We start from the raw sequence: 25,182 nt of genomic DNA on the forward strand, positions 1-25,182 counted from the left end.
GGCGTGATGCTGAGGTGTCCCGATTGAAGGTCCTCCGCCTCCAAATAATACGCTACAGTACAATACGGCGACCGCCGCGGCCAAATCACGCGGCTCCGCTCTCCGCGCTCAGACTTCTAGTTCTGCGCGCCTCCTCATTTCTCTTTGCTTTTCTCCCCAGGCTGTTGCTCTCGTTGTTCTTCTCTGGTTTGGTTTGATTATTTGCTTTGGCTTCGTAACTATGCTTGTACTCAGGGCTTCGTACAGCCGGCACTTCTGCAGGGCATCCCGTTTGGGAGCAGCCACCGGCATTGCTCGTGCTACACGACAAAACCATAGTTTCGCCCAGAGCAAATTCTTCCAGGTTTCTGAGGAGGTTCGAGATGCAGTCGCCACGGGGAAACCAGTGGTGGCTTTAGAATCCACTATTTACACACATGGTACGATCAAGCTCGAGCTCGTTGTAAGCGCCTTTCTAACAGACGCAGGCTTCCCATATCCGGAGAGTGTAGCGCTTGCATCGCTGCTAGAAACCGTTGTTCGTGCCAATGGCGGTGTTCCCGCGACAATTGGTGTCCTGAATGGCGTGGCTCGAGTCGGCCTCCTCGCCGATGAGCTTATCGAGCTAGCATCAGCAGCGGAGAAGAAGAATGCCCTGAAAGTATCCCGCCGGGATCTTGGTTATATATGCGGCCTAGTGAGTGTACATTTATACAAACCCGGAGCATGTGAATAACCATTGCAGGGCGTGGCCGGAAAACCGCTTCATGGAGGGACAACAGTATCCGGCACTATGGTCCTCGCGCATCTAGCTGGTATCCGGGTTTTTGGGACAGGCGGCCTCGGTAAGTACCACACGCTATCTACGCTGCTACCAAACTAACGCTAGCAGGCGGCGTACATCGAGGCGCGGAGTCATCGATGGATATATCCGGTATGATTTATGAAGCCTTTTGAAAGATACGTGGGCTAACAAGCAGCAGCTGATTTGACCGAACTTGGTCGAACCCCGGTGGCTGTTATCAGCTCCGGATGTAAAAGCTTTCTGGATATTCCTCGGACACTAGAATACCTTGAGACAGAGGGTGTCTGTGTCGGAACGTTTGCAGATGGTCGCCAGGGCTCCGTTGACATCCCAGCGTTCTTTAGTCGCGACAGCGGGATCAAAAGCCCAAAGGTTATTGAAAATGAGGCGGAGGCAGCTGCTATTATTCGTAAGTGATAATTTACCACCCTAATGTATAGCGACTTGCTAACAACTTGCAGATGCACAATCAAAACTACCAATCACGTCGGGGATGCTTTTCGCTAACCCCGTACCAACGGAGCATTCAATCCCCCAGAGTGAAATCGACGCTGCTATTGATGAGGCTGTCCGTATAGCAGATATTGAAGGCCATCGTGGTAGCGACAACACGCCATTCATTCTTGCAAAGATCAAGGAACTCAGCGGCGGGAAATCGGTGGCAGCCAATCGGGCTCTAGTTGAGGCAAATGTCAAGCGTGCAGCACGGGTTGCAGTGGAGCTGTCGAAATTGGAGCATTCAACAGTGTCTAGCAAACAGTGAGTAGTCGCCTTTAGCCTTCGATGGAACGGGATGTCCTAATATAGATTGTCCCTGCGTAGACATATGCCAGCGATTCCATCCATCGGCATGGCTGACCAGCCTCCTTCTTCTGCGGAGACTAAGTCAAAATTCCGCCTAGATGATAAGCCCGCAACAGCAGTAGAGAAGGCAGATATCTTGGTTGCTGGTTCTCTTGCGATAGACCTCGCATGCGACTACGTTCCTACTGCAGGATGCGAGACTACACCCGCGTTGCGGACATCCAATCCTGCCGTCATTGAGCAAAGCCTTGGTGGAGTGGGCCACAACGTTGCCTTTGCCTCACGGTCTCTAGGCCCTTCCGTCATGTTTTGCAGCGTTGTCGGTGATGACTTGGGTGGCCAAGCCGCGTTATCATCTCTCCGGCAAGAGGGCCTTCCAACCAGCGGCGTACAGGTGCTACCCACGTCATCTGGGGCACGCACTGCACAGTACGTTGCCGTGAACGACTCCAAAAAAGACCTCCATTTGGCCATGGCCGATATGGGAATCCTGCAGCTCCCCGCGGAGACATTGGACTTTGAGGGTTTCTGGGAACCCATCGTTTCCAGCACAAAACCGCAGTGGGTTGTTGTCGACGCCAACTGGAGTCCAGAACTGCTATCCAAATGGGTCACGGCGGCCAACAGGAACGGTGCTAGAGTTGCTTTCGAGCCCGTCTCTGCTGCCAAGTCCCGGGCCCTTTTCAAGAAGAGCCCCGAGGTTGACGCAGCTGTGGGAGAATCTGCATGCGTTCCAAACAACAGCGTGAGCCTTGCTGCGCCGAATGAGTTTGAACTTGCAGCAATGTATGCTATGGCCCAGGAGAATGGCCTCTTTGATTCCGTCAGCTGGTGGCAGATCGTTGATGCAATGGGCATGTCCTCGTCTGGGTCGAGAGGGCGGCTCGTCGCGATGACATCGGCTGCCCTCGTCGATGCGGGTATACCGCAACAGAGCATACAGCTTCTTCCATTCCTCCCGTGCATTATCACAAAGCTGGGGGCCAGAGGAGCACTACTAACACAGATGCTTAAGCCAGGAGATCCTCGTCTGACGGATCCCGAGTACAGCCCTTATATTCTCTCTCGTGCTGCATCTACGGAGAAACTTATCGGTGGAGTGTACATGCGACTGTTTCCACCCGCTGCAGAAATAGCAGATGGGGCCATTGTTAGTGTCAATGGTGCAGGAGACACCCTACTTGGAGCTGTCATCGCTGGACTTGCCTCCGGGCGCGAAAGAGTCGAAGATGTGCTGGGCCTTGCGCAAGAGGCGAGTCTCTTGACTCTGAAAAGCCCCGGTGGTGTCAGCACAGATCTTGCACAGCTACAATCAAGATTCAAAGCCATTACTCCATAATCGCGGCTTTATTTATTTTTTTTATTCTTATATCTAAGATTACGCTGACTCCTCAGTTCAAGTGAGAACGCAGCCAACAGCCTCCTCGCCCACAACTGGCATTCGCTCAACGGTGTTATTTCCCTCGCGATTCGGTCCTATGGTATTAAATCCAGATGGGATAAGAGAGGGATCCAGAAGCCCAATCTGCACCAGTACGCTTGCTTGATCCCAGTAAACATTGTGCCGGGCGATCTTTCCAGCTAGGAAGTTGACCGTCATAATGATGGGAATACGGACAAAGCGCCCAGTTGGCGGCACCCTAGGCAGCAACCAGGGTATTTCCTCCGTATGCTCAAAGGTGAGCAGGAGTTCATCCACAACACGGTCTGGGCCGGCGGTCCGAGTGAGCAGTCGAATGTGCTGAGAGGGTGGACCGGACGGGATAAACTGGGAGGAATAGAAGGCTGTGATCTCGCTTGGTGACGATCCTGCTCTCGCGTTAGCTTACACATGTGTACCCATCAGCAGGGGCTCCGAGCAGGAACTCGGATCAGAGGGGCAACCAACCTCCAACGCCAGAAGGAAGACAATTTACGCCTGTCTGCTGGTCGAAATCAGGATCTCCAGCTCCCCCGCCAACCATCAAATGAAGCATATCCGGCTTTGAAGTGAATTGGGACTGCCGAGTCGCCGATTCATAGATATTCCTCCAATATCCTTCCCATACAAGTTCTGGCTCAGGCGCCTCCCAATTGCCCCCACCTCCAGGCCATCCAAACCCGAGTTTCAAACACTCCAATGCCCGACTCCATGCCAGCCGCGAGCTAATACGGTCGTAGACCGGGGATGAGTGGTACTCGGCAAATCCTGGCTCAGACTCTGGGTAGAAATGCAAATGGCAGCGGTGCCGCTTGTTACTGTCGTCCCAGAGCGCGGAGCACTGGTTCTGGGATCCGGCCAGGTGAATCTGAATCTGGAGCACCGGGAGTGTTTCAAACGCGGCGGAATTTGAGGTCGAAGCCGCTGTTGTTGAGGGTGGAAGGCGAGGCTGCGAAGGCAATTCCTTGAGCACCTCTTCCGGGGTGTCCGGATAAAATGCAACGAACGCACAGAGACGGGGGAAAGGGTTTGTGCTTGTTTGCTGGTGGTGCGAGAGAAGGATGAGATATGCGGGGCGGTTGTACGCTATTCAATAAAACGAAAAAAGAAAGTCAGCATAGTTGCTCTAAACAAATCATCACCTTACTATGTATACATTGTCGGAGATTCCTTACCCATGATCGCATACCTCTCTCCAGGCTCTAGGTCATCCTCCCGTTCATGGATGATCCGCTCAAGCTCCCTGCGGTCCCGGTTGACATCTGTACTTTGCGCCTGAAAAGAAAGATACTCAACCGCGAACCCCTCGGCCTCTAAACGGCGGATGGAGGTGCTATCAAAAGCGGGCGTGTCGGAGACGACATAGAGCCGACGCGGGGATGAGGGCTTCGGCCGGTACGTGGAGCTGCGGCGGCGGATCGACTGAAATAGTTTCGACATATCTCACCAATCAACAAAAGGCAATTCAACTGGTTTTTTTGTTTAGATAGGGGTAAGTCTGGCTGTCTGTTAATTCTCAGCCCTACAAGGTTTCCCCTATATATCCCAGGGACGACAGTCGACGTCATACTACTCGGTTACATCGGGGTGGAACAATGTCCGCTGGATACTCTGGGCATTCTCGGCGTTCTGGGCATGTCGTGGCATGTCTGGGCATTGCAAAGCATTTTTTTTTTTTTTCTATTAGGTCATTTTTATTAAATCCTTGACGAGTCTCTTATTCTAGAGTATATCTATCGTATTAATGTCTATACAAAAAAAAGGCCGTTTTTGGGAGTTGCGAAACCGAACGGTCAAAACGCCCTCAACCAAGCCCGCTGCTCCCTCACCTTCTCATCGCCCTCGTCCCCCTCCCCATCTAAGTAAACCCTATACGCACCGCGAAGCAGACTCGCCCTCGCTACCTCGCAATCAACCCGGATATCCTCAATGAGAGCTTCCGCGGAGACGTAGTCGTATTCGGGCCGGATATACCCCAGCATCAGCAGATTGAGCTTCGTGCCGTAGAAGTCAGGGAGCTTGTGGAAGCGGACTTTTTGTTCTTCGGGCGCAGTTGGTGAAGGGGACGTGAGGGATGGGAGAATGTGGATTTCCTATTACGCCTGTTAGGACTGGTCTTCATAGGCACAGGTAGATTGCGGGAGAGTTCTCGCGGAGAGAGAGGAAGGGAACGGAAGTGGGCGGAATGGGTATTCATACAATTGACCGCGTCGTGTTCTTGTAGTAGGGATTATAGCCGATGCTCAGAACGGCAGGGAGGATCGGCGGTTTTGCTTCTTTTCCTCCTTGCGTGTCCCCGGATGAAGGGTCTGTAGCAGGGTCCAGCGCAACAACGCCATAGTAAACGCCTACCCCCAGTTCTTTCGGGAGGGCTTCCTCTAACCCGTCAACGGGGATGTTCGCTGTCGGGATGCCTAGCTGTTTGCGACAAGCTGGTTAGCATTTCTCGCTTCCCCTCTTCTGCTTTTAGGTGGCTGGCTTGCCTCTTTACTCCCTCTTCCGAAACCCTGGATCACAGGCCCGGAGAGGCGGATGGGGAATGGGTTTTCGGGGCCTGAGTCTGGGCCTGAAACCGGGGGGCGGGGACTCGAGGACGGCATTTCTGTTTCTTTTCTTTTTTTTTTTTTTTTCTTTTTTATTTCCCTCGCCGGGCTGCTCGGAGGTAGTTGTGGAGGGGGAACGATGGGGGTGTGTGTGAATGATTACTATTTGAAGTGGCGCGTATCGATAAGAAAATGAGATGATCGTGCGGGGTGAACCCGGGAGACTTGTTATGATCATGCGGTGGATTCTTCTAGATCGATTCTGCTTACTTCTGCCCTTCACATAACTGGATAGCTACCCGAGCTGGGCAACAGGGGGAACTACCTGACTAACCGACTATGCATGCTTGATTCCAGCCAACTACGCCGCAGTCGCCGTTTACACTGCCGAGGCCACCGAAACGAGAACAGATGGGAGCGTCATAAGGACATTGGTCAACCTCATATTTTAACATGTGGCAAGCGCCACAAGAAGTTCTACCCTAGCTCCAATCATGCCCATAATATAAGTATTAACAAAGAAGAAACCTTTTTAAAAACCGCCGGGTATCCTCCGGTAACCGAACCATAAACCATATACATCAAATAGTCAGGACAAGTAAGAGGGTCAACACTCAAATACAGGGTAAAAACTGGGTTGGGTCAGCTCATCCGTCGTGTAAAGTAAACAAGGGGATCGGTTGAGGTAAAACGTACGTTCATCACTATTAACATGGGTATGTCAAACACGTCGCGCTTGACTGTCCAGCAGTAAGCGCATTCGACTTTGCCGTCCTTGAAACCTAGCTGGTTCATCCCGGCCTCATTTGCAATTCCTCCCTTGCGCAGGTGGTTGTTCCACCGCTGGCTGCTGTCATCCGACTGCGCTGTCTCCATATCCTCTTTCGTTTTATACTTGAGCAGCTTGCATCCCGTTGTCACGCTACCGCGTGAATCACCAAATGCCAGTCGCGCGAAATCTTCGTAGAATTCTACCACACTGTCGTCGTCAAGCAACTCGGCCAAGAACACTGGGTGCGGACGGCCAGTTGCGCCTTCACTGGACCCTCGTGGCGTTACGTTGCGCGAATTAACAGCTGATGAGCCACCTGTGTTGACATTCAGATTTGGCTCCTTGCCTAATAGCACCTCCTTCTTCCATCCGGTCAGAATACTGAACTCTTTCCCGACAGCAGCGACTTCCCCTGTGCGACGACAAACGATGGTCGGCGTACCGCACGCGTTGATGAAATCCTCGTACTCCCATAGTGTTCGTTGGAAACATTTCTCCATGAAGATAAGATCGTCTCGGTTCAGGGTTTTTGTTGTCGCAATAAATGACGGTCGAATAGACGCTAGTGCTTTTGCGATTTGCAACGTCTTCTGTGGTGAAAAGCGCCGCTGAATGAACGCCGTCAAATTGTGGAAGCGACTGGTGTACGCATACGGTTCTCTAACACTTTCGTAAACCGCTGATGGGTTGCGCTGGCGTCGTTTATTCGTTTGTAAAGTGTGGTGCTTCAAGCTCGGTGTCGAGATAGTCGGCGGACGCTGTTGTCCATTCACGGGTAGCCCGTTGGATTTTGTTACGACATTATTAAACGCGCCTGGCTCTTCGTATCCAGTGTTGGTCATCTGCGGGCTGGCCGCCGCACCAGGGCTAGCGAAGCTGGCCGGCCCGCTTTCAATCGCGAATGCATGAGGCGCATCAGGCTTGGACAAATGCCCTGGAATCACGTTACCCTGGCCGGATTGCGGGTAAACGCCGACGTTCACATGCGGCTGACCCGAGGTCTGACCGCTCGGCCACTCATTCAAGAGAGGATCACCGAACATGAAAGGCTGTTGCGTCTGGGGGCTTTCGCCAAAAGTAGCAGCCCCCGTAATAGGTGTAGATGCAAACTGCGTCGAACCGCTGCGGCCCATCGATCCTCGGTGCGTGCCTGAATCTGGAGAGTCTCCAGCGCCAGTAGCCATATGACCGAGCATGCCAAACTCCAGCGCACCGTAGCGATTTTCAAAGTTCATACTTGATAGATCAAAATTGAAGAGCGCAGGGTCACTGGGGTCGAAGAAAGGACCGGCGAACGGATTCTGGCTCTGATTTGAGGCATTTGACACACCGGTTGTCGACGGCTGGGGTATTGAAGATGTCAAAGCAGGATTATTATTGTTATTAGGTGCGGATGTACTATTTCGATGAGTCGGATTGGCTTTCAAGCTGAAAGTTGGGGAAACTGGGGATTGCGACGGAAAAGCGTTTTGGTGACCGATGGGATTTTCCTGGTACATGTTATAGTTCGACTGGGGTGTGGGATAGAAATTCGCGCCCGAGTTCTGGGAGTTTGCGGCTGCATTGGCTGGGTTTGCACCGTTTAGAGAAATGTTGTTAGGAATCGATGAATTGTTGTAAAAGTTATTCCCAGAGGCTCCTGGCATCAGCGCGCCATCCGGGGCATCGTGCAAGTACTTTGCCTTCTTGCGCACGCCGTCGTGGCAGGCATCTTGAAGTCCACGCTTGATGCAGCGCTGACACGGTCTCTCGTCACCTACAATTATGTTTGTTAGTTGGCGCTCAGGCCGCAAAGAGCTGAGCAGGGTGGGAACGTACCGCATGTCAAATGCGCTCGCTGACAAGCAAAACAGGCGCGTCGCGCCTTCTTCCTCCGAGGTCTTGAAGGATCCTTTGGGTTCGGTTTCTGGCTAGTGGTGGTCTGATCATCGCCATTCGCATTCGCGTTAGTCTTGGGCGGTTGCTCGGCACGCTCTCCGATCGCTGTCGCGACATCTTTATCGGCCCCATTATGTTCTGCCGGGAGAGCCGTGGCGCTCTGGTCTGCCTCCATCTTCATTTTCCATGAATCGGCGAGTTCAATCGAGATAAGGCAGAGTGGAAAGCGCGGGGGTGCGTTGGTCTATGAACGGATCCGGGGTGTGAGAGATCGGTACGACGAGATCGGTTCGGTTAAAAGCTTCTCCCCGGGAATGGCTCGCCACCTTGCGAGAAATACGCTTCCTCGTCGTCACCACCGTCGAGTAGAACTCCCTTTTGGCCCATACAGCGATGGGAATCCAGGTTGGCGTCTAGTCCGGCACGCGTCGATCCGAGGACATAGAATGGACGAATGCGTGGAGTTAAGGGGAGGGTCGGGGAAGGAAGGGGGGGGGGGGAGGGGAGAGGGGAGAGGGGAAGATCAAGAACTTGAAGAAAAGGCGCGGGAACAGTCCGCTGATGAAGATTGAATTGAAATTGGAGACAAAAATCACGCGCAGGAGACTCGCTGCAGGAGCGTTGTCATTTGGTAATTATTGAAGTGCGGCGGGCGGATGGAACTTGGAACTTGGGACTTTGCCGGCGGCACTGCGGGGAAGCAGAAGACTCGATGGAAGTCAAATCCCGTGGGAAAGCCTGGGCTTGAGCGATTTTATTTCTTGGAGGGGCAGGATTTGACACACGCAGCCCTGTGCTCCATCTGCCAGACACAGTCGAGACGTGTGCGGAATTGCGGATGGGGAGATGGAGAAGGTGCCTGGATATAAGTAGCAAAACGTGGTCGAGTCAAAGCTGATGCCGTGAGGCTTTTTTGGATGGTAAACCAGCGTCACTGATAGGCCGGTCGAGTTCCACAAAGGTCGCGTGCTGGAGGAGTCAAATAATTATTTTAAATTTCAATAATAATAAGAGGGAATGGGCGTGTTTTTATTCTGGTGCGAAGACAAAGCACAGCTGCTGAAGCACAACGCTCATTCACATGATTGATATCCTTTCCACATGTCCTGGCCAGCCCTAGGCCGAAAGGGAATCAAAAGATGGACGATTCCATTCCAGTTTCATCCTGGGACGACCAAGGCATTCATTCACTCCCAGAGTCAGCCAGCGAACCTTGTTCCCGACTTGGCCCGACTGCCGTCTTCTCCCGGCTGAGCCCATTCAAGAGCCATTACGTATTTACCATCCAACCTCGGCTACAGGGACTCGAAATCCAACCATTCTTCTTGTTCTTCCTGTTATTCTTATTATTATTACTGATGCACAGAATGGCCAGGTGAACGGTGAAGTTCCATCTGTGTCCGCCAAGCGCGTGTGATTTTGCCGCTTTGGTCACCCTCCAGTCCAGATTGCGATATGCTGTTCTGATCCTGACTGGGCCATACTACGACTGCAGTTCTGCGATTGGAGCACGCTCGATAATTTGTCTGACTTTGTCTTCTGGGCGCTCGCTGTCAGCTCAAGCGAGGTTTGCAAGTAGAACGGGAGGAACGCGCGTGATATAGTAACTGCAGTATTAGACACTGACTTTCTATACGCTTTTATCTATCTCGGTTTCTATGTATACACCCTTCGTGGTGTCGGCCTCTAGAAAGGTCTTATTAATATGTTCAGATGTATTTCCAGGGATTAACCCTAGTCGTCCGTCCAGGGTAGCTCATCCTCTTGTAGGACAGCTTCAGCCCACTGGACAAGACACTTATCCTGCATTCATTGCACAACTAACTCTTCGTTTCTGAACCACGCATTATTACCCCCTGGCAAATCGGCTCTTCTTCCGGATCCGGCTACCATATCGGAAAAATATATACCTGTGTAGTGTCACGAACATCCAGGTTAGCTCCTCTGTCCAACCAAAATTGCATTCATCCCAGCATGGGCCAGCATTGCACAAGCCACCCAGTAAAGGTTGGCGAACCCCGGAGTTTAAAAGCAGTCCGGGCACAGATTCATTATCCCGCCGCGGGCTTGCAGAATGGCCCATGCAAGGGAGGCTAAACCTCAGTCTGACAGCACTCTGCACAAGCCGGTATCCGTAGATAATGGGAAAGAAAGGGGAAATTGACCCAGAAGATCTCGCTCAAAGGCCATGGCCAGGGGAGGACTTACGGAAACGGTGCCATTACCAATGTCAAGAAGGCCAATAGTGAGGTCGCCCAGTGATAGCCTAGTCTGTTGTACACTGAAACACATCAGTTAGCAATTAGCGGTCAAGGCCTAACCCTGGACTGATGGATGGATCTAGGTTGCGCAAATCTTGGGTAGACCCCGAGTCGGGGACCATATAATAAATGCTAGGGCAGATGGAAAGAGAGGAAAGCAGGAAGATGGAAGCCTGGACCAAACCACCAGGGCAGGCTCTAGCCGGGGGCACTTTGACCATGTCTGACACAAAAGGCACCCTCAATCTTGGAGCTTCCAGCCAATGAAAAACCGCATCGCAAGTAATTCGCGATCGTCATTGATTCCCCACGACGAGAGAGACCAATATCCAACAGCAACAATATCGATATGGAGAACACTTACTCTGTATGCCAAAAAGAGGAAATATCCCACCTGCAGATGAACGCGCAAAGCTGTTCGCTGCGAGTGCGCTTGCAGCATACGTGGGATATGCATCGACCAGGAATGAGAAAATGCCCTGATACACGAGAACCGTGCTATGGATAGCTGCGTCAGGACCAATATTTCTTCAGGCACAAGGTGCGCATGGTTTAGTTGGAAACAAACTTACCCCGCCCCAAAAAACGCACTTCCAATAAGCGGCACCACCCAATGCACATGCGGATATATGGTCCAAGCGAAAATGAAGAGTCCTATAGTAACCAGCGGACCTCCAAGAATAGCTGCAGCGACGGTTAGCAGGGTGCGGACAAGCAGATAGTGCTGCTGAAATCCAAGGAGTACATACCGGGAGGTAGTCGCCACTCTGGCTGAAAGTCGTCCACAATTCCCACGGCCCTCTCATGCTTTGCTTCTAACTTGGCGTAGACTCGTCGCCAAAATGGGTCGGATATAATAGCAAAAACCATGCCCACGAAGAGACCCAAAAAGACGAGGCCTCGCTGGTAGAGTTCCATTCCATAAACATTCAAAAACACAAGTTGGAACGCACCGAAAAACAGGTAAATGATGCCTAAAAGAATGGCAGCAAATATGCAGAGATTCAAGCACATCGGCTCCAAGGTCAGCAGGAGGAAAGGCCTATAAAGGGATTGCCCGACAGTCCTCGCAACGGACCGGTCCATTTTCTCGATTGGAGCCTGCCACCGATCATCCCCAGTCTCTCTCCGCAGTCGTTCTGCTTTCCGTTTCAATAGCCTACCATCCACGTCAATGCCTGCCTGTAGCAATAGAATGGAAATTACCTACACGGGATGGTACGTCTCAGGGACCAGAGTAATCAGAAGCCCAAGTAATGTGCCGGACCAAATTAATAGGCAGTAAAAGACCCAGCGCCTGAAGGCAGGTACAATCAGTATTCAATCTCCCCACCCGCCAAAAACCACATACCATGTACTAAACTGGTTGATAAATCCACCAATCCTATGATAGTTAGCAGCTGAAAATTTTTAGTCAGGCCATTGTAAAGTACATACAGCGGACCAAGCTCGGGGCCAATAAACGGTGAGCTTGTATAGATCATCATCGGCGCACTAAGCTCATGTCGATTGAATAAATCACCAACAGTGCCACCCGCCACACTAAGGAAAGCACTACCGGCGAGACCGTTGAAAAAGCGAGACACGATCATGGTTTGTATGTTACGCGCAACGGCACAAGGAATAAGCCATATCAGGAAAAGTGAGAAAGACGCGATGTATATGTTCCTGCGGCCATAAAACTGCAAGGAGTTAGCGGTGCATTATACAGCAAAAATACGCAACATGCCTCTGACAACGGCGCTAGAACGAGAGGGCCGAGGCCGAGACCCCAAATGAAAAAGGACAGGCCTAGCGTCGCAACTATGCGCGAGCAACCGAACTCGTCCATAATCTGATCATAAGTGAGCGTATACATCGACGAAGTACACGTCCTTCCAGCACCCACGAACGTCAGCATCAGACACCACATTTAGATCCGCCAATACTTACACACAAAGAGATCCCGTGGAGCAAATAATTACGATAATCCACCTTCTGATCTTATTGAAATTCCGCGGATTCATTGGATCATTCTCATCCCAACGCACCACGAACTCAGAAGACGACTCGTTAGCCTCCGCCCCGTGAGGTTCACCCGCAGCCGCTTCATCGTCCAACTGATTGTTGCAGCTATAACCGTCATTCAGTGACCAGCTCCGCTCGACGGGCCGAGATGCAGTGCTGCTCTGTCTTTGTAAATGGCTATTGTCCGTCGTCGTTGCCGGTTTAATCGGCGCAAACCCATCCTCCGTAGCACCATCTGGCTTTCCAAGCTCATTATCTGTTTCAGCGCTTTTCTCGCTGCCCGAATAGTGTCGGTCTGAGGATGAGTGGGCGCTCCCCGCACGCGGGGGGAGGTCCACCTGTTGAGGTCCGGACATGGACGAAAAAAATATTGTTGATTCAATCGGCCGTGATACTGCGCTCCATCTACCGCTCAAGGCCCCTCTACCTTCTAGTGAGAAACGACAAGAATAACGCCAGAGGGAGAAGGGAGGTTATGTCGACAAAATTAGTCGATGCGAGAAAACAATGACGCCGAACAAAATTGATAGTCAAGTCGGAGATAAAGCCGAGCTTTACGGCTCACAGCTAAGGCTTTATCCGATCACAGATCCCCACTCTTGATATTGAATTAAAAATCAACAGCTTGACTGCAAAAAGACGGGGAAGTGCCGGGGCTCGGTAAAGCGTGGAAAGGTTCGGAGCGTAAGAAATTAGAAAATGAGGAGACGAAGCTCTCGTGGAGCAGATCCCGGAAAGAAGGTGCCGAAACTGCTCCATCTCCCTATCGAGGATGGACTTTGGAGCTTGACGCCTAGGCCCAATGCTAAAAAAAAACAGCTTAGACTAAGCATCTTCCTCGCTAGGCTTTGGTCCCAGTCGTTCTCTGTTGCCACCCGTCGACAAAGGCGAGATATAAGGGAATACTGTTCTCCGAGTATAAAATGGCCAGCCACCCGTCATTGGGAGAAATTCTCCGCCCTCGTGGCAACAAACCAACCCATGTGTTACCGGGTGTGCTGCAGCAATCAGCCCTATGGGTAGCTATCACCGGCATGCGGTTAATTATTTCTATCTTAACTGTTTATAACCATAATGCTACCGAAGCAGGATTTCCAAGCCCATATCGTCCCTCATAATTAGATGGTATAAATATTAACATGTACGATCAGTTTTATACAACATTGTATCTACACATTCACACTATATCCAACACCCACTGCACGCCGGCGCCGCAGCATTTGATAGTATTTCCGCCCCTCGTCAACCCAAAAGACAGTACTTGAAATGCACACAAGCTTGAATAAATGCGCCAGGTTCAGTGGCTCCGTCTGGAACACCCGCTGCAGGAATGGGAGATAGATGACACACGCCTGGCCGGCCAGAGACCCAAGCACGGCGTAATTGAACATCTTGTTTCCGAAGACACGGATCTCGCCACGGAGCACCGACTTACTCTCACTGCGGCATGTCAACGCGTTGAACATGTCGAACAAGACGAAGCACGTAAAAGTCATGGTGGTGTCGTGGGCTGTCACTATTCGGGATCGCTTTCCCGTTTGCACATCATCATCATCGCCCATTTCGTAGACGTATATAGCGAGTGTGCCGAGCATGATCATAAAAGCTGACATGAGAACCCGCTGGATGAGGGGTTTAGTGAGTACTCTGGCACTCTTAGGTCGCGGAGGTCGATTCATGATTGAAGGGTCCACGGGCTCTACGCCGAGAGACTGCGCAGGTGGCCCATCCATGAGAATATCTAACATATTAAATTAGCAATTGGAAATATCATTAGGGTAAATGATTTGGAAGGGCATACTGATCCATAGGATTTGCATAGCATTTAGCGGGTTCTTGAATCCCAGGGTGGTGCTCAGCAAAACAAGACTCAGAGCGGCAACACTCGTGCTTAGCTGGAAAGTGATAAAGTTCTGGATGTTGTAAAATATCCCCTTGCCCTGCTCTATGGCCCGCAAAATGGTCGAAAAGTCATCATCTGTGAGAATCATGTCGGCTGCTTCTTTAGCAACGTCGGTGCCGAGTTTGCCCATAGCGATCCCAATATCTGCCTTTTTCAGTGCAGGTGCGTCGTTCACTCCATCCCCGGTCATGGCGACAACATCGCCCCGGGACTGAAGTGCGCGCACAATTTTCATCTTGTGATCCGGACTAGTACGCGCGAAAATCGAAACCGACGACAAAGCCAGAGACAACTCCGTAGTGCTCATCCGGTCGATTTCTTGTCCATTGAGGACATTCTGCACCCCTGGATTTTCAGGTATCGGCATTCCGAGCTTCTTCGCAATTGCGACAGCCGTGGTTTCGGCATCGCCCGTGATCATAATGAGCCGTACGCCGCCTGCCATAAGACGGCGAATTGCCTTGTGAACATCCTTACGAGGAGGGTCGTTCATGCCTACCAGCCCTGCAAAGACCAAGCCGCCGTAGCGATCATCCTCGTCTCCGGAACTGACCTTTGAGCTGGGCGTACCGGATCTACTTCCGAATGCCCTACCCCTGTTCTCCTTCACGGCACCACTAGCAAAGGATAGGACCCTAAGCCCTTCGGACGCCATATGTTCCGCGGCTTGACGCACGGCCTGGCGCCTCCGTTCGTCCAATATAACCTCCTGACCGTCCCTGGTGAGGTACGTATCACAACGCGCCAATACCTGTTCCAATGCACCCTTGATGTAAGCCATGCTAGATCCTCCCGTCAAAGGCGATGGATCACCAGATGCTCCACTTCCAATGATCACCCCCATCCACTTGCGTTCGGAGCTGAACGGGGTCTCGGCAACCCGCGCGCATATGCGGTCACGCACATCATCTTCCCCGAGAGCATCAAGTAGATCCAAAACGGCAACATCAGTTGGCTGACCAACCCATCTGCTCTTCATCGATCCTGACGCGCTATCGTCTGTGGAGGACAGTACTGTAGCAGAAGATGCGGTAGCAGGTGAGTTCGCATGCACACGCGATAGCCGGGCATTGTTGGCAATGTTACCAATCCGCAGAACGGTGCGAGCTGCTGGTCCTGGGGTTAATGAAGCAATGTCGTTGTGTACCTCGAATGGTTCAGGGCAGTCAAAGTGCCACATTTTGGTAACTGTCATGTGGTTGAGCGTGAGCGTTCCGGTTTTATCGCTGCAGACGACATTCACCGAACCTAAAGTCTCAACACTCGGAAGCCGCCGCATAATAGCTCCTCTCGAGGCCATCCGGAGTACACCGAGGGCGAGAGTAACGGTGACAATAATTGGAAGGCCTTCCGGGATAGCTGCAACCGCGAGCGAAACTCCAATGGTGAACATGTCTAGAAGTTTTCGGCCTTGAACCAAACCTACGACGACTATCAAGGCAATGACTCCAAACGAAATATAACTAAGCTCTTGGCCCAGGCGATCCATCGATAACTGCAAAGGCGTGCGCGGACTCTCAATTTCCTGTAGGGAAGCTGAGATACTACCGAATTCCGTCTTTGCGCCGGTGCCTATCACAATCCCCTGGCCATACCCAGACCGAACCAATGTCCCCATAAACGCAATGTTGTGCTGTTCATTCAAACGTATATCCGCACCGACCGCACCGCTGGCAGGGGCGTCATAGAATGGCGACCGTGGTGGACTCACGATTTTGGGGGTTGGTGTCGAAAGATTCTTTTGATTGCGGATGGCGTCCGGATACTTCACAACAGGTTCATTTTCACCAGTCAGATTCGATTCATCGATAGTCAGGTCCGTAGCGGCAGTAATTCTTATGTCGGCGGGGATACGGTCTCCCACTGTGAACAAAACCAAGTCTCCCGGCACTAACTCCGCGGCTGGCACGGTACTTGAGGCCTTGACGGCCGCTGAAACCGAATTCGAGTTCGGACTCTTGTTGCGAAGCTCACGCATCTCGAATTCTTCGTCTGGGACTGCTGGAGTTGGGTGAACTATCGGAGGAAGATTGGACGGGACATCGCGTATCAAGTGGGCATGATGTGGAACCAGACGATTAAGAGCTTCCAGGGACTTTTCTGACCGATATTCCTGAACAAACCCAACCGTGACCACTATTGTAACAGCTAAAGCAATACTAACCGCATCGTCGTAATTGCCCATGAAAAACGAAACCGCTGCAGAAGCAAGAAGGAGAAGAATTAGGGTCTCTTTGAACTGCTTCAGGAATCGGAGCCATAAAGGTTCCGGTTCCTCGTGTGGTAATTCATTCGGACCATCCCTTAAATAACGTATTTCCGCCTCCGCCGGGGTGAGGCCATGAGTGATGGACGTCTGTAAGCGATCTGCAGTCTCCTGAGGGTCTAGCTGCGAGTAGGTCGCGGTCGATGCCTAGCATGTAGTTGATTAGCCGCGATCAAGTCAACTATCAAAGACAATGATGTAAGGTGCATCTGGCAATTGTCACTTACCGAAGGTGCAGCATTCGGCCGCGCTCCTACAGGCGCAGTCGATGGGGATCTCGAGCCAGCAGCCTGGGCATTATGAAAAGGTAGCGCAGGCGTAGCGGACCTTGACATTTCTCATGTCTCGATAGGGTATAGGAGACGATATAAACCGTGGTTCAAGTTTTACTATCCCATCGAGTTACGTAGGCAATTCAAATGGGACAGGAATGTAGTGACGCTCGTTCAAAATCGGTTGCTCCAAAGAAAAAACACTAATCTCAAGGCACAATGGTGATCGAAAAGCCACGTTCTCCGGATGCGACTTGGTTGCGGCTGTATCACTGGCCCAAGGAACAGCGATCGTATCGTGCGAAACCGGGTCAAAGACAAAACAAAGTATAATGCGTCTGGGATACCGAATCGCTAATAACAGAATGGGTAAGCTGGCAGAATCTAGAATTTCGTCTTCAACCGCTCAGCAGCAGCATTGGCGTCGGGGATGTTGACACTCAGCAGCCTAGCCTGGAATGGACCCGGAAGAACCATCGGCCGGAGCCGCTCGCATCAAGTAGCTTCACAAATCAGGTGACTCGCATTGCTTACCTAACGAGCATAATTCGCCCAGCCACCTGTGATTGTCAAGACGCGCCTGGGCAACCCACCTCAAATCTCCAACCTCCTCCCTTTCCACCTGCCCCTCTGGTCGCTCTCCTGCGCTGCGAGTGCTTTTGGCGTCGATTTCACTTACAAGTCCTGTCGCCGCGTTTTTACGTGATATTTTGATCTTATCTCCTCCCTTTGATTCTCCTTTCGCCAATACCCTCAGGCGCCAAAGCAACCCGACTCACCGATACCGTTTGTTTTCTGGCTTCGTCGCGTCACCCACCTTTGGCTGGAAGAGACTTCCACCACGAATCACCCCGCCCAATGCGGGTATCGCTACATATCTTGGATATTCATTTGCATTGGACACATTGAGTGATTATCTGGTTTTGATACCTTTTTTACCATGTTCTATTCGGAGACCTTGCTGTCCAAGACCGGGCCTCTGGCCCGTGTCTGGCTGTCCGCCAACCTGGAGCGCAAACTATCGAAATCGCACATCTTGCAGTCCGACATCGAGAGCAGCGTTAGTGCTATCGTAGATCAGGGACAGGCTCCCATGGCTTTGCGACTGAGTGGCCAGCTACTACTCGGTGTCGTTCGCATCTACAGCAGGAAAGCGCGCTACTTACTCGATGATTGCAATGAGGCTTTGATGAAAATTAAGATGGTATGTCTCCCCATTTATCATATTCGTCGTCCTAGGGTTTTCATTAACTTGGCTAAACGTAGGCATTCCGTCTCACGAACAATAATGATCTGACGACTAGTGCTGTTGTCGCCCCTGGCGGAATCACTCTGCCAGATGTTTTGACCGAATCCGATTTGTTCATGAATCTTGATTCATCGCTACTCTTGCCGCAACCTCTTTCACTAGAGCCAGAGGGAAAGCGACCGGGGCCATCGATGGATTTTGGGAGCCAACTATTTCCCGATACTGGACTGCGACGCTCTGCTTCTCAGGAACCTGCACGTTTAGAGGATCCTGGCGATCTTGATCTTGATCTTGGACTCGATGAGACAGATCTGACTTTGCCCTATGATTTCAGCATGGAAGTGGGACGAGATGCCCCCGCTCCGCGTCCTATGGAAGAAGACAACTTTAGTGATGCCGGCAAACTTCTTGATGCTGATGCCGGCGACCTAGGGCTAGACTTTGGAGATAACGACGCTCCGGCTGGGAAGATGGACTTGGGAGCGGATGATTTGCAGGACGATTTCTTGCATCCGGATGAACCAATGGGTTTCGGCGATGACACTGTGGTTGCGGATGGCGGGGATGAGCGATTTGAGCGCGAGAGTACCTTGACCGAAGCCTCCGACGACATGATGGAACGCCTAAACCCAGAACTTGACAGTGGCTTCCAGCCTCATGAGGGCGATGAGGAGGACGATGCAGTCGTTCAGCATGCGCAACGCGCCAAGCGGAGAAAGCAACTTCCTATAATTGAGGCCGACAAGGACATTGAGTTCAAAGGCAGCACCTACTTCAAAATACAGCAAGCGCAGCTCTCTGAAAGCCTGAAGCCTGCATCTTTCTTGCCCCGCGATCCTGTTCTTCTAACCCTCATGAATATGCAACAGAATGGCGATTTTGTCACCAATGTTATGGCTGGTGGCCGCGGCCGCGGCTGGGCTCCTGAGATCCGTGATTTGCTCTCCTTTGAAACTGTCAGGAAGGCTGGCGAGCTAAAACGTAAGCGCGACAGTGGAATTTCGGATATGGACGTTGATGCCGCCACTGGCCCAGCTCTGGAACTTGAAGAAGAAGCGATTGTTCCGGTTGACGAGGGAGTCGGTCTTGAATCAACCCTACACCAGCGCTCTGAGATCGAATTTCCTGGCGATGACCGTGACCAGCTCCACCTTAGTGATGACGAAGGTCTCCAGCAGCCATTGGACGATTTTGACGACACCATTGAGCCCGTCGACAACAACCTAGTGTCAGTCGGCACAAAACGCGCGGTGCATGTCCTGCGTGATTGCCTTGGCGATGCGGACCAGAAGAAGGCCGTCAAATTCCAAGACCTCCTTCCTGAGAAGAAGGCTTCCAAGGCCGATGCGACGAAGTTGTTCTTCGAAACTTTGGTTCTGGCCACCAAGGATGCCGTTCAAGTTGAGCAACGCTCGAACACTGTCGGCGGGCCGATCAAGATACGCGGTAAACGTTCACTGTGGGGCTCATGGGCCGAGGAGGACGCCAATGGTGAAAACATCAATCCCTCGACTCAGGTCGCGGCTTAGATCATTCTTGTATGGCGGTTTATTACGGTTTTCCTGTACAGTTATAAGTGTGATATCTTCTCCCTGTCTTCTTGCTTTTCTTTTTTTGCTTATTCCCATCCGGCTCTTTGGTTGAAACGGGTTTTAGGAGCTGGAACATGTTGGATTACCTCCTCACCCCTGGCCCTTTTTTTTTTTTTTCTTTTTGCAATGAAACCTGGAGTTTGGGGCGAGTTTCTTATTTTTACAGGGCCCTAAAAGGTGTCACTAGGTTTGCAGTCTTAACTTTGGGCGAATGCTTCTGGGCGATAGGATAGTTTTTTTGTTTGAGTAGACACGTTTAATCAGAATCATTCCATTATGAACAAGTTTGTTCCTCGCGTGTAATTTATAGAACACCGCAGTATACTTTGTGGCATACATTATAAATACTGGTACTGGAATTCGGTGGGATTGGAGGCAACATGACCTCTATCCGGCATTGATATCCAAAATTATGGGATACATATGAATGACTTTCTTCTCATTTCCCCACACTTTTCCCAGCACTACTCCATATTCGAATTGGTTTATCGCCCACGATATCGCTCCAAATTAGGAAACCCCAACCAACCATCTTTATTGCGGAAGAAAATATGTAAGCAAAATACGCTTTGAGATTTACCTTTACAGTGACGACTTGAGTCAATTCAGGGTATATAGACACTGTGTTCCTCTTCGAACTAGGCAGCGGGAAGTTTATTTTACACTATCGCACCTGGGGCTAGACATATACCCAAATATATATATATGTGTGTGTGTGTGTGTGTGTGTGTGTGTAAACGGATTTGAGTAATACGGACACTCTTATTCCTAGAAAGTAGAAACCGATAGTTCCTAAATACAGACCCGCTAAAAGCCGTGGTAGATGCTTCAACCGCCTCCGTGCCAGGTACTAGTATCCATGTTCCACCGCCACCTAGGCGAGGCTCAAGAAGCGAGATAGGTCAATAGGGAAGATGGAAATACCGTATTGGCAGGGAAGGTGTATCAGAGAGAAGAGCGCGGGGAAGCAATGACTTTGAACCGTTCTCGTTGAAGCCCTGGCCATGGACCCCGGGGATAATAGTAGCCGGAACGTGAGGACCAACTTGGAACTAGTCTACCAAGCAATGCAACGGAAATAAGGTAGTCTTGGGCGTGCGAATAAGGAATTTCCATGACACATCGATATGCTGATGCCAAGGGATCGCCGAAGCCTATCGCAAACCCTGCATCTTATTTCGACTTCTTTCATGTATCCCATTGCGATGGAAGTTGGAGCTCTTGACTGGAATTGCGCTGGTACACTATATTGAATATTCCAGAATCCAGCCCAGCTAAAAGAATCCACTCTTGACTTCAAGACTTGCTGAAGATCTATGGGTACCCCGCATTGGGCCCAGTCTAGCTGCACATACTCCAGACTCAAGATAAGAAAGTCTAGTCTGATTTGGTAGCATGGCCGCGGCAGACTCGAATCGCGAATCCGGAGTCGAGACCGAGACTTTTCTCAGCCTTAGCAGCCGTACTAAGGCAGGGAGATGGCCTTTGACCACGCTGATGGGACCGTGCCCACGTGGAGTGCATCCCCATCCCCGCAGAAGCTGATCTCGTTTCAATTTCTTCTGCAGCGATTCTAAATCTAGTCTAGGTGTAGGCTGGTCACTGCTCAAGCGGCAAAGTAGAATTGATTTACTTTTGATCACGGAGGAAACCAACACGTTTTGATGGCACGCGACAGATCAAACTCTGTTGCCGTGTGCTTTCTGTCAGTCTCATCCTCTGGGCCGAAACTTGTGGCTCAGCGTGGCCGTTGCAGATTGCAGGCTCCTACTCTGCCCGATTGTCTGTCCGACCGTTTGGCGGAACTCGGGAGAATGAGGAAAGCAACAGGGGCCTTCCGTCGTGAACCGCGTCTCTCATTGGACGGGAAGAGCCTTATCAGCCGTCCAACGCAAACGAAATTCTATCAATCCGAACTCGGGTTAGCCTTGCGGCGGAGACCCACAGTGGCGCGAGGGCCTTATCTTTGCCCTATGATAACGGCCCAATAGTGGATTGTTGTCGTTACCTGAGAGAATCCTGATAAGCAACTCTTCCTTCGTGATAGCTGGAGAGCTCGAGAAGTGCACGCCGAGGGCTCCTGGACCCTGTGGCTATCAGTTATCACGGTGGATAGATTAACAGAATATGCAGAGCACGGAGAAGCTGGAGATCCTGTATCTACGGCTATCAGGGACCAGGAACCGCACAATGCATAAATACAAGTAGCAATTCCTCGCGAGACTTCAAGAGAGGAGCGGTTTCGGCCCCGGAATGCCTGGCCATTGCTTTGCCAAGGCACCTTGGCTTCTCGTGTGCCGATAAGCTCGAGCTGACATTATTGAACGCGAGAATGATGCATCAACAGCCCACAGAGCCAATGTCAAGACAGAGCAGCCGGTCATGAATCATGACGCTGAATTATCGAAGTTACCGAGGACTAGGAAGGGTAGCTATCCAGTCCAACTAATGGTCTTACTATCATCTATCGATCAACCTAGAATGGAGCCGGTCCGGAGCAGTTTCAGCGTTTCCACTGGGATGGATTCCACAGTGGAATGAACTCTGCAGGTCGCCGCCACTGATGCACGGAGTAGTGAGAACCGGGGCCTTGCCACGAGGAATGGAGAAGAATAACCAGGAAGGCTTCGGAGCGGAAACTGCTTAACTATAGCAAGAGCAACGCTGTGTAGTAAAATACCGAAGCCGCAGGCCGGCACGCAGGATTTCCGGGTTGGTTTTCTTTATCCCATTCGATTTGATTTTGCATTGGCGATCCAGCCGCAATTGGTTATCATTCAGCGCGCCTCGCTCGGACTTTGTCTTGTTTATCTCTGAATGCTTGCTTTTTCTCCCCTTGATGCACCGCAGCGCAGCCTGAGAGCCGAGACAGCCAGACTCTGCACCAGGATCCTTGATTCCGGTTATTCCTCTGGGAGGAAAGGTTAGTGAAGTTTGGGCCCGTCGCAACTCTGGATCGGGCCCACTTGGCCGTCCCCGTCGATCGTGGAATTTGTCTTGTCATTCAATTAGTATTTCGATTGCTCACTATCTTTCTGTATCTTTATCCACCCGCTGACTCTCCCAGACGCCTCTTGGCTTTCTTTTATATACCTTCCTCCGCCCCGGGGCATTTTCTTCTCCACAATCCGTGGACGTCCATTTTCATCTCTATCCCAATCTCGACTTATAGCATTGCCCACGTTGACCGAGGGCAAGGGACGCTTCACACCCTTCGCTTGCTGATTCCGCCGGCACTTCGCTCCTCAGTTCCACCTTCACACCCCCAGCCATGGCCGACGAGGGCAAGCTTCCCTTTGCTCCCGAGTATGCCTCGTACAACTGGACGGGAGCCCCGTCAGACTACTCTGCCCTTGCTACAAACGAGCTGGGCGGAAACTCAAGTATGTTGTGACGGCCGCCATGCTCGCGTGAGCTTCTCTAACAGCCGTGATTCTAGGGGTGGAAAACCTGAACAAATGGTACCAGGCCGGTGACCAAGCCTACATTATTGTCGCGTCTGCTATGGTCATGCTCATGATCCCCGGTCTCGGTTTCCTCTACTCCGGTCTCGCTCGTCGCAAATCCGCCCTTAGTATGATCTGGGCCTGTATGGGTTCCTTCTGCGTCGTTACCTTTCAATGGTACTTCTGGGGTTACTCATTGGCCTTCTCTCCAACTGCTACCAACGGATACATTGGAAACTTGCGCAACTTTGGTTTGATGAAGGTTTTGGCCGATCCCAGCCCTGGGTCGCCCCTGGTTCCCAACCTTCTCTACGCCTTCTATCAGGTACTTCCCACAACTCCTATCTAGAATTGCTTTGGGACTGACCAATTTAGATGCAATTCTGCGGAGTTACAGCTGCCATTATTATGGGAGCAGTCGCTGAGCGTGGCCGCTTGCTTCCCGCCATGGTCTTCACCTTCGTCTGGGCTACAATTGTCTACTGCCCCATCGCCTGCTGGACTTGGAACGTTAACGGCTGGGCCTTCAACTATGGTGTGCTGGATTACGCTGGTGGTGGACCCGTCGAAATCTGTTCCGGTCTATCGGCGCTCGCCTACTCGATGGTTCTCGGCCGTCGCCAGGAACGCATGATGCTCAACTTCCGCCCGCACAACGTCTCTCTCATCCTGCTTGGAACCGTCTTTCTTTGGTTTGGATGGCTCGGGTTCAACGGCGGCTCGTCCTTCGGTGCTAACTTGCGCGCCACCATGGCATGCTGGAACTCCAACTTGACTGCCGCCTTCGCGGCGATTACATGGGTGGTTTTGGATTGGCGCTTGGCTCGTAAATGGTCAATGGTTGGTTGGTGTTCGGGTACCATCTCTGGCCTTGTGGCTGCGACCCCTGCTTCCGGTTTCCTTCCTCCTTGGGCCAGTGTTATCCTCGGTATTGTTACTGGCATCGTCTGCAACTATGCAACTAAGGGTATGTTTCCCCTTTGAATGACTTTGGTTTTGGACTGATTTGCTAATCTGATATACAGTGAAATTCTGGATCCGTATTGATGACTCTATGGATGTGTTCGCCGAGCACGGTGTCGCCGGTATCGTCGGTCTCATCTTCAACGCTCTTTTCGCTGATGACGCTATTGTTGGACTGGACGGAGTTAACACCGGTTCCGAAATGGGTGGTTGGATCATTCATAACTGGAAGCAGCTGTATATCCAAATTGCCTTCATTGTCGCTGCGTCCGCCTATTGTTTCGTCGTATCCGCTATCATTGCTTATGCGATCAATGCTATCCCCGGCCTGAAGCTCCGCGCCTCAGAAGAAGCCGAACTCCTCGGTATGGACGATGACCAGCTCGGCGAATTCGCATATGACTATGTCGAGGTTCGTCGTGACTACCTCGCCTGGACCCCCCAACAACACGACCAACATGCAGACGGCCATCAGGTCCCTGTGGCCGCGCGCTACGGCATTGGTGAACATAGTGACATGATGATAGACGGCGAAACCCCAACCGCGAACAGCCGTGGTAGCGAAGTGTCAGACATCCAAGAAATCAACACCAAAGAACAACCACCACACCCGTTCCCAGTCGACAATGAGAAAGCGGTTTCCGATTCATAGTCGGGCCATTTCCAATTTTTGGACTTTGGCTAGCCCGAATTTTTCTTTTTACTTCATTCTTGTTTACGTCCGAGATATCCACTTCTGTTTGTTTTCCTCATTTTGGCTGAGCCATTTCTCTTTTATCCAACCGGATTTGTATTCTTTTTCTAGACCGAGTTTGTGTGTTTCAGCAGGCGTTGATTTCTTTTTACCGCTTCAGCTTTTATCTTTGAACGAATGCTTATGGGTCTGGGATTTGGGACCTGATCACTGGCTGATATTGAATTGTCATACGTTGTATATACTAATACGAGGAGTCGCGGGTTGTTCATGGGTTGATATTGAAAACTCCAGGATATGTTGTAGAGATGCATTTTATCTACTACCA

The 25,182-nt window shown here is 51.3% G+C and overlaps 8 protein-coding genes across 8 annotated transcripts; 3 read left to right on the plus strand and 5 right to left on the minus strand.

Moving 5' to 3' along the window:
• Nucleotides 1-220: 220 nt before the first annotated feature.
• Nucleotides 221-2,927, plus strand: ASPVEDRAFT_135419 (pseudouridine-5'-phosphate glycosidase/carbohydrate kinase family protein; the record flags this gene model as incomplete). The annotated part of the gene is made up of 7 exons (XM_040807212.1): nt 221-419; nt 468-676; nt 725-824; nt 869-913; nt 963-1,193; nt 1,246-1,531; nt 1,592-2,927. The coding sequence occupies 7 exons, from the start codon at nt 221-223 to the stop codon at nt 2,925-2,927; spliced, it is 2,406 nt and encodes an 801-aa protein (XP_040670304.1).
• A 57-nt stretch (nt 2,928-2,984) lies between these two features.
• Nucleotides 2,985-4,448, minus strand: ASPVEDRAFT_135868 (dienelactone hydrolase; the record flags this gene model as incomplete). Its single annotated transcript, XM_040807247.1, has 3 exons — nt 2,985-3,400; nt 3,477-4,094; nt 4,184-4,448. 3 exons carry the CDS (start codon nt 4,446-4,448, stop codon nt 2,985-2,987), a joined length of 1,299 nt encoding a protein of 432 aa, XP_040670305.1.
• A 207-nt stretch (nt 4,449-4,655) lies between these two features.
• Nucleotides 4,656-5,644, minus strand: fmn1 (riboflavin kinase). Its single transcript, XM_040812964.1, has 3 exons — nt 5,492-5,644; nt 5,208-5,426; nt 4,656-5,101 (listed from the first exon to the last, which is right to left on the minus strand). The coding sequence occupies exons 1-3, from the start codon at nt 5,606-5,608 to the stop codon at nt 4,802-4,804; spliced, it is 636 nt and encodes a 211-aa protein (XP_040670306.1). The 5' UTR covers nt 5,609-5,644; the 3' UTR covers nt 4,656-4,801.
• A 549-nt stretch (nt 5,645-6,193) lies between these two features.
• ASPVEDRAFT_135427 (Zn(II)2Cys6 transcription factor domain-containing protein) lies at nt 6,194-8,382 on the minus strand (the record flags this gene model as incomplete). The annotated part of the gene is made up of 2 exons (XM_040807214.1): nt 6,194-8,079; nt 8,142-8,382. 2 exons carry the CDS (start codon nt 8,380-8,382, stop codon nt 6,194-6,196), a joined length of 2,127 nt encoding a protein of 708 aa, XP_040670307.1.
• A 2,376-nt stretch (nt 8,383-10,758) lies between these two features.
• ASPVEDRAFT_136432 (MFS transporter) lies at nt 10,759-12,825 on the minus strand (the record flags this gene model as incomplete). The annotated part of the gene is made up of 8 exons (XM_040807292.1): nt 10,759-10,960; nt 11,035-11,146; nt 11,212-11,621; nt 11,673-11,759; nt 11,814-11,846; nt 11,900-12,144; nt 12,183-12,336; nt 12,395-12,825. The coding sequence occupies 8 exons, from the start codon at nt 12,823-12,825 to the stop codon at nt 10,759-10,761; spliced, it is 1,674 nt and encodes a 557-aa protein (XP_040670308.1).
• An 813-nt stretch (nt 12,826-13,638) lies between these two features.
• On the minus strand, nt 13,639-16,973 carry pmr1 (Ca(2+)/Mn(2+)-transporting P-type ATPase PMR1; the record flags this gene model as incomplete). Its single annotated transcript, XM_040807274.1, has 3 exons — nt 13,639-14,210; nt 14,271-16,785; nt 16,866-16,973. The coding sequence occupies 3 exons, from the start codon at nt 16,971-16,973 to the stop codon at nt 13,639-13,641; spliced, it is 3,195 nt and encodes a 1,064-aa protein (XP_040670309.1).
• A 537-nt stretch (nt 16,974-17,510) lies between these two features.
• Nucleotides 17,511-19,874, plus strand: ASPVEDRAFT_172902 (kleisin alpha). Its single transcript, XM_040808733.1, has 2 exons — nt 17,511-18,114; nt 18,177-19,874. Exons 1-2 carry the CDS (start codon nt 17,851-17,853, stop codon nt 19,686-19,688), a joined length of 1,776 nt encoding a protein of 591 aa, XP_040670310.1. The 5' UTR covers nt 17,511-17,850; the 3' UTR covers nt 19,689-19,874.
• Nucleotides 19,875-22,818: 2,944 nt separating this feature from the next.
• Nucleotides 22,819-25,150, plus strand: ASPVEDRAFT_44058 (ammonium transporter). Its single transcript, XM_040812965.1, has 4 exons — nt 22,819-23,134; nt 23,191-23,522; nt 23,573-24,164; nt 24,223-25,150. The coding sequence occupies exons 1-4, from the start codon at nt 23,023-23,025 to the stop codon at nt 24,810-24,812; spliced, it is 1,626 nt and encodes a 541-aa protein (XP_040670311.1). The 5' UTR covers nt 22,819-23,022; the 3' UTR covers nt 24,813-25,150.
• The last annotated feature ends 32 nt before the right edge of the window (nt 25,151-25,182 follow it).

The sequence above is a fragment of the Aspergillus versicolor genome, assembly GCF_001890125.1.
Source record: "Aspergillus versicolor CBS 583.65 unplaced genomic scaffold ASPVEscaffold_7, whole genome shotgun sequence".
Taxonomy (NCBI): domain Eukaryota; kingdom Fungi; phylum Ascomycota; class Eurotiomycetes; order Eurotiales; family Aspergillaceae; genus Aspergillus; species Aspergillus versicolor.